The sequence below is a fragment of the Toxotes jaculatrix genome, chromosome 4 (genome assembly GCF_017976425.1).
Source record: "Toxotes jaculatrix isolate fToxJac2 chromosome 4, fToxJac2.pri, whole genome shotgun sequence".
NCBI lineage: Eukaryota > Metazoa > Chordata > Actinopteri > Toxotidae > Toxotes > Toxotes jaculatrix.
In genome coordinates this window covers 28,547,114-28,559,161 of record NC_054397.1, presented here as the reverse complement: position 1 = coordinate 28,559,161, position 12,048 = coordinate 28,547,114, and the positions used below count along the sequence as shown (strand labels likewise).

General features: G+C 40.5%; 1 protein-coding gene and 1 long non-coding RNA gene across 2 annotated transcripts; both read left to right on the top strand.

Moving 5' to 3' along the window:
• The first annotated feature begins 861 nt into the window (after positions 1-861).
• On the top strand, positions 862-4,983 carry LOC121180790. The gene is made up of 5 exons (XR_005893964.1): positions 862-1,041; positions 1,232-1,333; positions 1,829-1,964; positions 4,395-4,541; positions 4,853-4,983. It is a non-coding gene; the product is annotated as an uncharacterized LOC121180790 (long non-coding RNA).
• Positions 4,984-7,779: 2,796 nt separating this feature from the next.
• LOC121180336 (centrosomal protein of 162 kDa-like) lies at positions 7,780-8,674 on the top strand. The gene is made up of 3 exons (XM_041035652.1): positions 7,780-7,829; positions 7,996-8,315; positions 8,457-8,674. The coding sequence occupies exons 1-3, from the start codon at positions 7,780-7,782 to the stop codon at positions 8,672-8,674; spliced, it is 588 nt and encodes a 195-aa protein (XP_040891586.1).
• Positions 8,675-12,048: the final 3,374 nt, after the last annotated feature.

The following is a 12,048-nucleotide window of genomic DNA, read 5'->3' as shown; positions in this document are numbered from 1 at the left end:
TGTTTTTAATTTAAATTTTACGGCTTTATTTTGACAATTGTGACCGGAAGTGGTACTGTTTCATCGTTCGTCTTGACTCCCTGCTGACAATTTCTCCTTCCCTCTTCAATGTATTTTAAAATGCTAATCCTTGTTCGTAAATCTGACAATGTTGTTATGCACGGGCCTTCGTTTTAGTACTCTTAAAGTTATTATGGAAGATTCGGCTTTAGATGTTTCAGCGAGCAGCATATTGTTTCAGTAAAATGTCACCTTTTATAAATGTGAGTTCAAGCGTCGTACGCGGACTGTACTTGCTTAAGAACATTGTAGGATTCCCGATAGAACGGAAAACGCCACCAAATCAAGTGCTTTTGGTACACGTTTTTCATCTAAGGAAATAGATCGTTTAAATAATTTGAAAAAGTGGATCTTTTCATAGCGACTATTTTAGCTTACCACAACATGAAACCCAGAGGTGTAGTAAATAACATTAACATGGCTGCATTATATTCAGGTGAGCCAGTTCCCAGGCTCCCTTATTGTGAATGGTGGTTCACTCATGAACCATCATTATTAATGGTATTGACAACACTTTTCCTGCTATGGCAGGTTACAGTGTCAGTTGTATCACAAGGGAAAGACAAAAATGTAGCCATTGCTTATCACAATTATTATTATAACGTCAGGTTTGATTATACTGCATTTCTGCGACAGTACATAATAGATTTATTTGTTTCTCTTGTATGTAAGAGACTTTCCCAGCCTGTCACTATGATGTTCTTGTCCAACTCATGGCCAATATGAAAAATCATCTTTATTATGTTTGCCAAAGAAAAGCAAATCAACTTAAGATTCATTCTGTTTTTTTCCCCAGAACTCTCAGCTACATCACAAACCATTCATCAACAAGTGGATCTTGCTGAGTCAGTTGTCATGGAGCTGACTCAGGTGTGATGTGGCTCAAGTGTGGAAGCTCAGTTTAGAGTCTTATTCACAACAACTGAACAAACTCAATTCATTGGAGAAGACCATGCGATGTGATTGAACACTGCAGAAAAGGTAGTAAGTAGACCAAGAGGTTTTTTTGTCAAACTACTTTTTCCATGAATGAACTTTTATCTGAACCTTTATGTTGATTTACAGCTGTCAAACAATTTATATTTAAAATTTTAGAACATAAACCTTAAATTCTAATATATGTTTAGTGTTAACATGAACATAATTTCAACACATCTCTCTTTATGTTTAGTTGTGTGGGTTCCCACTGATTGATGGAGTGGACAACATCACTATGTCTCACAGACTGACCAAGGAAGAGCTGGATGAACAGTTTGAGCTGTTCTTAAAAGAGGTACAGTCTGTACTGGTTACTGTGTTTCTGATCATGGATTATCATGTGATCACATAAGAGTTGTGTGAATTGCATGAGTGATATTAATCATTTGTCTGTACACAATAATATGCTTCAATTGAATGAGTGACCATGAAAGCATGTGCATGCATCTGTTCAGTCCACATCAACTCCAACTGTCCTACGAGTTAAAAGTACTGTAAGCCTTAAAAAAAGAATTATTAGCAGAACTTTACTTAAGATCACTGTTTGTCTGATAGCTGAGTTTCCAAATCTAAGCAGCAGCTGAGCAAAGCTGTGGAGCTGAGAGGACAGCAGCTAGCTATACTGTCTTCACCATGTTGGCAAATATCAGAGATGCCACAATAATGGTCTTTTCAAAGGACAGATATATAAGTGCTTAACATCAGAGATGAAGACAAAGGATTTCATTGTGTAAAAAGCACAGTCTTATCCTGAGGGCATCTCTCTGACTTAAACCTGATTCCCTGTCAGTCTGTTTCAGATGACTCGGTGGATTTGGGCGGCTCTGAGAAGCAGCCCTGTGCTAAAAGTGATGAGAAATCAGCCCTGAAACCAGCAGTGTCATGGTGGCAAGATGATGAACACAGTGATGGAGGAACAGGGAGAGGTAATAATGAGGAGAGGACTCTCCGTGATATAAAATCGATCACACTGGACATGTTAGCCTTTGGCACTTTTCATAATGAGGTTGTGTAAAGTCAGTGGCTACAGATGTGTCAGTGATTAAACTCTGCAGTCCAGGGAGGAAACTAAGAGGGATTTTGTGCATATGTTGCAGGATTTTACAACTGCAATTAAAGGGGCAAAGTGTAAGAACCAACAGGCCAACTGTCAAATTAATACTCCAAATAAATGGGGGGCAGCATATTACCAGAAAGCGGGGGTGTCCAACCCTACTGAAAGAAACAAGTTGATGGATAGCATGAATAAATCTAACCTCAGTTTTAACATGTTGCCAAACCTGCATGGATTAGGGGATAATGATTTCCACACAGGTTTACCTTGCAGTGTGTGAAACAGGTAGGTTGTTTTCTGTGGTTATTGTTAGAGTGACAATGACAGTTTTACACACAGTCAAAGAGAAAGGGACGGACAACATGGACAGGACAAACTGGACACTACAGTTAATCACTAAAACCTCTTGAGATACAAAGCGGTTATTATCAGATGAGAGGGGCCGGGGCTGGCTGCTTAGCTCGCTAACTTCATCTATTAGTTCATCTGCTTCATCTATTGCTGCTACTATCTGCAGCAAAATACATAGATATCTTTAACATAACATCAAAACTGTCTTAACATTCTCTTTATAATTTTGGTTAATTATTGTCTTCAGTGAAAAATAAAGGCCAAAGGCTCACTAGGTAATATCTTGACAGAGAGACCAGCATTAGAATTCCTTTTTTTCTTGCTATAGATACAGTATGTACAGTTTGGATGCAGACATATTGTTATTCTTGTAGGATAACTAAATGTGTAATGTTTGCATCCCTATCTGAAATTAGTGTACTTGCTCTATTTTCTGCCAAAGTTAGAACTCACATGAGAGATTTCTTTACTTGTTTTTTTTCATTGTCTCTTTTGACTGGTTTGATGTGGACGGGATGTTGGAAGAATGTGATGATGACCATGTCCTTCTGTCCCCGAGACATTTAAATCACAATCTGATACTTCATCAGATCTGTTTAAATAGAGCGCACAGTCCCGACAGGAAGCTTAACTGAGTTTTTTAATAATTTAATAATTAATGATGTTTGTTTTACTGTGATTGTTGCTTATCCAGTCATGAATATTTAATATTATGGAGAATTAGTAAAAATGTGAAGCAGAGTTTTCAGGAGCTTTAATACAATACCATCTGTGTAGGTTAAAACATAGCGAAGTCTGAATGTACGCTTCAATATAAGATAGTTAACAACTTAGAGTTAATATGTAACTTAAAATGCATTCCTTCCACAAGCAGATGGACATCATTCTTTATTAATTGTTAATAAAACAGAAAGGGAGACGATGATAGAGCTGCAGGACATTTCTGGGACTGCACTTTCTACTACAGACTACATCCCTCTACATTTCTAATAACACTGATGTGTGTTTGGTATGGTGCTGTGCAGTTACCATTATTTGGATTTGGTGAACATACAAGTGTGATTTTATGCCGTAAGATGTGACTTGCTGCTGGCACCTTTTGGTTGTTTGTAACAAAAACATGTTGATAATTGTTAAGATGTTGACTTTTTTCTAGCCTTTTGTTTCAACCTCAGAATGGGAACGATTAGTTGTTTTAGTTTGCTTCTTCTCTTCTTCTACTTATATTTGGGTTACTTAAATGATGAGTAAACGGTCTATGTATCTGACACATTGAAATAGCACAGCTGTACTTTACCTCACACATCTTCTTTTTTATGAGCCTCTTAACTCAAATACTGAAGGTTCAGAAATGTAAAGTTTAGATTTAACTTTAGGGCTGTCACTAAGTTACACACAGAGTTAACATTAATCAGTGACAGCTGATGTGACGTACACTTGGTGATGTCATTTTAACCAGCTAAAGCTGAATGTTTTCTACACTGCTTTGCTAATGATAATAATGATAATGATAATGATAATAAAGTGGCTAATGCAGCGCGAAGCTGGATGTCATGAAGGAGGAGCTGCAAGGATCCTGAGTCAGTTGCTCAGGAAAACTCTCGTACAGTTATCTTCAGTTCAGTCAAAAACATCCACAGAAGTACCACAGAATTGGTAGTACAGCTCTTCCTGTGCCTTATTACGACTGCTACAACTGTGTGGTGCTCAGTTTTGTTGAATACTGACTATTGAAGCACGCTGGGTGGCAGCATGGAGCCATTAGCTTTAGAATTAAAACAAGTGTCTTATTTTGTAGCCATCTCAACAGAAACGTGGACCCGACCTGTGTTGCATGATTTCTTGCATTGCACTGCTGCCACATGATTGGCTGATAGTTGTGTATTTGTAGTTGTTGATCATGTTGTATAACTACATGTCCTCATGTCCTCTAACAAAAACCTTTCTCTAGGACTGCTGGGTTCGGGGAAGTCCTTCAGAAAGTCTTTGAGGAAGTCTCACCCTATTCGCTAGGAGGATGAGGATCCAGGAGACGCTGGTTTGAAGGAAAAAGGGCTAGAAGCAGTTGTTCTCAGCAGCGTCAACACAGAGACGGAGGGTGAGACCACAGTGCATAGAAATATGATGCTGGATTGAGCAGCTTGCCTGCATGCTTCATATGAACTAGTGTGTGAGAGAAGAACTATTGTGTGTAAGAGCCTTACAACACGATTCCAAATAGCAAGTCATGGACGTACACAGCGGCCTTATGGGTCTCAGTCTCTCTGCTTGGTGTTCATATCCTGTTTGCACAGCAGACATTGCACCTTCCATTCCTCATTTATCCTCATGCAGATTGTCAGTTTTTCAGTTCAGAACTATCACAGTTGTGTTTCCACTTGTGCTCTTGTGATATGTGTGTGTGTGCAGAATCAGTGATGGTACCAGCAGTGAACATGACCAGCATGGGCTTGGAAACTCTGGATGAAGAAGAAGAGAAAGCAAGTTTTTTTGCACGACTAGAAGCAGGAGCCTCATCAACTATAGATTACTCCAAACTGAACAGAGAGCTGAACAGAGAGTTCCACCATTGGTACTAACCTCAGGTATGGAAATGGCCTTGTTCTGTTATTACACCCACTAAGAGATAAATCTAGAGGAGTCAGGGTGACAATAACACAATGGAAGAAGTCAGCTGTTTTCCTATCATGCTTCATACTTGAGGCTTGATTATTCATTTTGAAGGTGACATTTGTTTCTGTATTCCTCTGTTCATTCCACCAGTGTTTTCTTGTTGCATCTTCATGTTGCCTGCTTTCACAATGTACAGTACACGGTTTCCTCTTTGAAGCTGATTAGCAGAATGAATGGCTTTATGCACCCATCAGGCCTGCTGTGCAATGTGCTTGTGGTATGAACAGGTTTGGTTATTGACCGATTATTATTAATTGTCAAGGATAATTATTGATATTCATAAAATTATTCATGGAGATTAATACTTATGGGGCACCACCCTGGTATCATGGAACCATAGGCAAACTATTAATGCAGTTTCAGGTCGGGTTCACCTATAAGTGTCAAAATCTAGGAGTTATTGAACAGTATCTAGAGCGGTAGAAGAGAAGATGGCTAACGACTTCATGTGAGTGAGAACATCGAGAGTGTGAGAGACAAATGTGGAGTAAACCCACTGTCTGAATCAAAGTGCTGCAGGTTCAGTGTTGGTTGTCAGTGACTGTTACAGCTTATAAGGAGCCGGTTAATGTGACATGTGTTTTCATCTAAATCTAGTGCTGCAGAATTGATGCCTTTGCTGATTCATTTAGCTTAAGACAAAAACTAAAATCATGAGTTGAATAGAACTGTCCACAGTTACCTAAAGTTTTTCTTTGCTTTGGGTAAATAACTTAATCTTTGAACAAGTTAAGCATATTTTATGAATGTCCTCTGTGAATTTACAATAGCTACACAAATGGAGCAATTAGTATGGTTAATGAGGTGCATGAATATATTCATAAATCCTTTATAACCCTGTACCTTCTGTAGTTTTAATCCTGTTTGAATGATGCCTTGAATTAACTTTTTACAAGTTCATCAGCCCTTGGACAATGTGCTAAAAGTTTACATTGAAACTTCACTGGAATAGCATAGTTACAGACCCTGTGCTTGCTTATGGAGTATCTAATGTGGTGGCTGGTACTTTGCCCTGTCACTGTAATGTGATGAGGATGGATATCTTCCCCCAGGAAAGCTGAGGAAGCACCAGAGCAGAGTGATAGTGGTCAACAGAAGGCTGGAGGGACAGAGACCGTTAGAACCTCCCCAGGTAAGAGCAGGGAACCACTGGGAAACCTTTTTTTTCACTCCTCGTCTCTCTGTGTGACTTAATCAGGTCGTTTCTCTCTCAGCTTTGACAGGCTCTCCACACTACAGTGACCATTTTGAGGATGAGGAGAAACAGCCAGAGGACGAGGTTTGTTGAATGTATAATGGTAAAAGTCAGACAGCGGTCTGACAATAATAATAATAATAACAATAATGTTTTTTTAACTTTTTAATATATTTTATTAATATGAAATAATGATTGTTTCACAGTTAAATAATAGGCTAGAAATAAATTTCCCCCCACAACTCCACCAAACCCTGCAGCTCCATCTAAAACCTCTCTATCTGAAACAGTCATGTTTAAAACACAGCAGCAACATTATGATCTCTGTTGTATGTCACGGTTACATGGGGTCGAGCTAGTCGGGTCGGACTCGGGGACTGTCGTGTGGTGGATGTAGCTGCGTATAGCTGCCGCTTAGCTTGTTAGCCTAGCTGATTAGCCTTAGGCTAGCTCTGTTACTCCGAGCTAAGTGGCCGGGTTCTCTGACCCCGGCTGACCCGTAGAGTAACCGCCTCTTCGCCAAATATGGAAAGTACACTCCCACTCAAATCCAAGATGGCGCAGCTCAAATGCCCATGGTTTGGTCACAAAACCGACTCCCCGAAACCAATGGGTCACGGGTGCTACGTCCATGTCTTATACAGTCTATGGTACTAAGCAGAGGTCAGCTCTGAAAACAAATAATCACAGTGTTTTAGTTCAAGTTTTATTTTGAAACATTACAAACTGACATACTAGATTTCTACATGGTTTGCATCTGTTTTTCAGAAGTCTAAGATGTCTCCAATTATTTCCAAAGGTAAGAGAAAAACAACACTACACTTGTTAATTCACCATGGTAATAATAGTAATAGTGACCTATAAACTCATTCAAATGTCAGATTACTATTGATTCAAATTAACTGTATAAATAAACATTATTTTTATTAGAACTTCACAGCTAAACTTCTTTGAAGAAGTTAATGTGGACCTATAGCTAGCCATATAATGGAGTATGACTTAAAAGTGGTCACTCAAACTTAATGTTTGTCTCAGTTTCTCTGTATGATTCTTTGGATGACACCAATGGAGAGGACAGAAGGAAGGACAGAGCAGGATCACTGGACAGAGGTAACAAAAAGAAATTGTGTCAAGAGAATAATGTTATTCAGTATAAGAATAGGTAGAATAAAATAGGCAGCAGGCAATATAATGAAGTCTTGCAGTCCATTCATTCTATCTATTAGCTATACCCACTTATACTTGAGTTTTGCGGTGGAGCTTGAGCCTTAGACGAAGGTCAGTCACAGGGCTGACACGGTAGAGGTGGACAACCACTGCACTTGAGTACTCTTGAAGTAGAATAGATTGCTATGTTACATGAAATTTGCATTCCATTTATAACAGTGAATATATCAAATGCACAGAAATCAATCTTTATTAGCAAATCTGCTGGAGCCATGTTATTAGCCCTATTACTAAGGGAGCCATGCAGAGCAGCGTGGCTCCCTTTACACCACTGGGACTGGGAACCCTGCGGTAATTGCTCAGATTTTTATAGCTGTATGACAATGTAACAGGTAAAAGGGGTTTCTCGTAGTGAGAATCACCACCTGAATCTGCAGCTCCCTCCTGCTTTATGGAGCTTTATGGTGAGTGTCAGTTCATTGTTTAACTGCCTGATTGTAAACCCCTCCCCCTGCAGGTCCAGCCGAGTCCAAGCCGACACCAGCGTCAACCCGAGGCAGCGTTCGGAGTTACGGATAGAGCGGTTGAACCACGAGCTTGCTGCCAAAACGCGAACCATTCAGGAGCTGAGCCGCACCGTGGAGAGGCTGCAGAAGGAGAGGAGGAGCATGCTGTCCATCCCCAACCCACGAGCAGAAACCCATTCTACAGAGACCAAACGGCAGCCAGGCCCAACAAAGACGCCCTGCTCTGCTACTGCAAGAGAGACATGTGGAGAGGAGGAAACTTTCCCAGCTGCTCAGTATGAGAAGACCTACCAGCCCACTGTCTTTGCAGGTGTGGACATTTTGTTATGGTCAGCTTTTACATGCTTCGATGGATACTGTGCCCTGACATTAAAAAGGAAAGGCAGAATGACTAAACAGCTGAATGAGATACATTTGGATATTCCATTTTAATGTTGTGTCCCTTTGACAGGGAGTCACATCTCTGAGGTTCTGCAGGAGAGCGAGGCTCTGAGGCAGCGTCTGGAGCTGCTGCAGCTGCAGAGTGAGCAGGAGAAGGAGGCGTTAAAGGCTGAGGCTGCGCAAGCCAAGGAGGAGCTCTGCAGATATGAGCTTCTGTGCAAACACATAGATGTTTTTCCTGCAGGGCATCAGTGTGAGTGGACATCAGGATATAATGTGGTCTTTTAGGCTGAAGGAGCAATCTGCAGAGCAGCTGTCCTCTTTGAAGGCCGAGCACCTCAGGGAGTTAGACCAGCTGCGTATCACCCACGCCCTGGAGCACTCGTCCTCAAAGGTTGCTGAACAGGCCAATCAGCTCAACACTCAGGAGGTACAGCAGAGGATCACTAACCAACCAGGCTCATTTCCACATCATGAAATCCTGAACATGTTTCTGTTGCTTTAAACTTTACATGTACCTGCAGATAATGATGAGACATTTGCAAGAGCAACTAAAAGAGCTGCAGGGAACTAAAGAGGCACTGGCAATATCCAGGACCCGAGAGAACGCTTTGCAGAAGCAGGTGAGCAGGAGGTGGAGAGTTGGGGATGGTTCACACAAAAAAAACATGTTCTAGCAAAATAAAATCTATAGACTCCAAGCACCAGATACACATCAGAATGCGCTTATGAAATGACAACACTATGTGCAACATATTTAAATGAAAGTAAAGTAAGAAAAAGAAAAGGAGGGAATGGGGGAGTTTGAGTGTATTAGCAGCATATTTTAGCAGCTGTAGCACCAGCTGGGAATATTCTTTTCTACAGAGGTCTAAAGTAGAAAGATCGTTCAGAATCAATATTTCCAAACATTTGGTATTTTGGTTTATAGTCTGTAACTCAAAGCTGCAATGTGTTTCCACACCTCTTCACACTTGGACCCAGTGCATTTGCAGATATGGGTGTTCCTGAGGTTTTCAATTCAGTTCAATTCAATTTTATTTATATAGCTCCTTCCACAATCAAAATTGTCTCAAAGCGCTTTACAGAGACCCAGAGTCTGACCTCAGAGCAAGCACTTAAGGCGACAGTGGTAAGAAAAAACTCCCTTTTAACAGGAAGAAACCTTGAGCAGAACCTGGCTCAGATGGGGGATCCTCCTGCTGATGGCTGGGCTGGGTGAAGGGAGGAAGATAGGACAGCTAGGAATGGAGGAGAGGAGGAGAAATGGCAATGGACAATTTTAGAGGGTCAGTATTTAGATTACAGTTAGTGAACAGTTAGTGGATAATGTGTGCTCTGTCTCTATTTCAAAATAAGTGTGTATCTGTTGCACTGACTGCAAAATAATTTCTTGTTATTTGTTGATCACATCATTGTTTTGAAATGTTCATTTAGTTTGCTTCAATAAAAAATTGCATTAAACCCTTGCTTTATGCAAAACATGTCAAACTGACAGGGGTGCCAATACTTTTGTCTCCAACTGTATATGTCAAAATCTAAGTCAGTGTTAATAAGGTCGCTGATTAACACTTGCAACTCAGTGTCCTGATGGTTTTAAAAAAAATCCAAAGGTAGTAAAAAAGCTATTAAAAGGTATTAAATGTAACTTAAGGATTGCTCTGTATACCCTGTCATCAGTCTGCCCACATGTTGCACTGACAAAGAACCATAGATAGGCAAGGTGATAACTAACATGTACTTGTGCTTGCTCTTCTTCTTCTTAGGACTATGATGACCCACACATGTCCCACACCTCAATGGGGATCCTGACACTGATTCCTCAGCACAGTGTGGACTCTCCTGACTCACTGCACCTACAGGCTTCAGGTACTGCAATCATTTTGGAGGGAACAGTGCTGATGGATGGCCTTAAAAATCTTACACATGCCATGTGCCTTCTCTTTCCACTTATTTACGCCCTCAACTTGGAATACCCTCAACAACACAACACCACCTTTGACTTCATTCAAAGAGTGCTTCTGTCACTTGGACACAAGACCCTAAAAGCAAAAATACATTTACTCAAAAATCTTCTCTTGCACTGACTCATTGTCTTCACAATGTCAGTAGAATGTCTCATGTTAGGTTTGCTCAGTACTGGGACAGTGTCCCCTTGGTCAGCCCTTTTTTTGCTGGAGCCAGCCTCATTGCTCTTTCTTCTCAAACAGGCTGCTAAATACTTTGCTGTTCACAAGGAGAAATGTCAACAGCTTTTCTTTCAGCCCTTCTTCTTCCCTCTCTCTTCATGCTCACACCATTGTGGCCATATAGCAGCATCAGGCTCTATAGCCAGTTACCTCCAAATTTACTACATTGGAACTCAGTCTCCAGTACAGTTAAACTCATCCTCTAACAATTCACTCACAATGTTCTCAGCAGGTTTTAGCTGTTGCTGTCTCAAATGTCTGCATTACACTTTTTTTGTGTCCCCTTCAAAATGCCTCCTTTTCTTTCAGCAAAACAAAAGCACAACCAGCTTTGACAAAGTGTCTTTTGAAATAATCCACCAATTTTGTTTTGCCTGTGACCACAATACCATCAGATTTAATAACAGTGGGCAAATGGGAAGACATATTTTTCTTTTCTATTGATTTGACAGTACATTTGTTTCTTATTGCCCTGTATGTCTGCCAGTCTGATGTTTCATTAGAAGAATTTGCTTTATGCCATAGGTGCTGTTTATGGCCAATAAGCTCAGACAGATCAGAACTGAACCAGGGACTGAGACGCTTTTTTATACTCATTCTTTTGAGAGGAGCATGTTTGTTCAAGATGGCACCCAACAACGTTTTAAAGTATGTCCAGGCGTCTTCCACGTCAGGGAGAAGACCAGTTCTGTGCCAGTCAACTTTTGTCAGGTCATATAAAAAAGTCTGTTCATTAAAGTTTTTCTGTTGGATTTCTTAAACCAAGACTCAGAGATGACTAAAATGTCAGGATTTGCAGTCAGTGCAGCAACTTTTGGGAGGAGGCTGCGTATGTGTGCGACCCATGCTAATGTGCTAACCTGTCAATGGGATTCTCCATGTTATGAAGTCAGCTGCATTCTTGTGAGGGCAGAATAGTATGTTTAAATGCATTAAACCAAGGATTTTACCATTACACAATCAGTCAAAAGCTAATAAATGTACATCAGAACATTTAGCTTTGTTGGCAGAGGAATCAGTGAGTGAGCAAAGATCTGGACCAGGGAAACTGGAGGAATTGCTGAGAGTCAAACATGTCACTGATGTTCAGGCTGTAGAAAAAGGCTGAATGTGAATGGAGCTGCAGAGTAAGGAGCTCATTCTGAGTGGCCCTCGTGCTACAAGTCACCATTTCACATTGCATTGAATATTATTTAACTCACTGTTTATTGCACATTTTGAAAAGTGCAGCTTTGTATTGATACGTACAGTTGAATTTTCTAATTCCTTCTAAACACAGGTTTAGGAGTAAGATGTTTGATGACATGCTAACAGATGTTTGTGTGTCTCTGAAGGTACCCTGACTGGAAACCAAGTCTGCCAAGGTCAGCTGGACTCTTCTTCTTCTGTTTCCAATAATGTGTTTTTAGCTGTGAGCATGAGCTGGGGAGGAATCACTCCTGTCAGTAGGCTGCTCCAAAACATTTCAAATGA

Bases quoted from the DNA above. Each gene is read 5' to 3' on its own strand.
- LOC121180336 (XM_041035652.1), top strand. From the start codon at position 7,780: ATGCAGAGCAGCGTGGCTCCCTTTACACCACTGGGACTGGGAACCCTG. The intron at 7,830-7,995 runs GTAATTGCTCAG...CTCCCCCTGCAG, and splicing joins CTGGGACTGGGAACCCTGCG to GTCCAGCCGAGTCCAAGCCG. The intron at 8,316-8,456 runs GTGTGGACATTT...TCCCTTTGACAG, and splicing joins CCAGCCCACTGTCTTTGCAG to GGAGTCACATCTCTGAGGTT.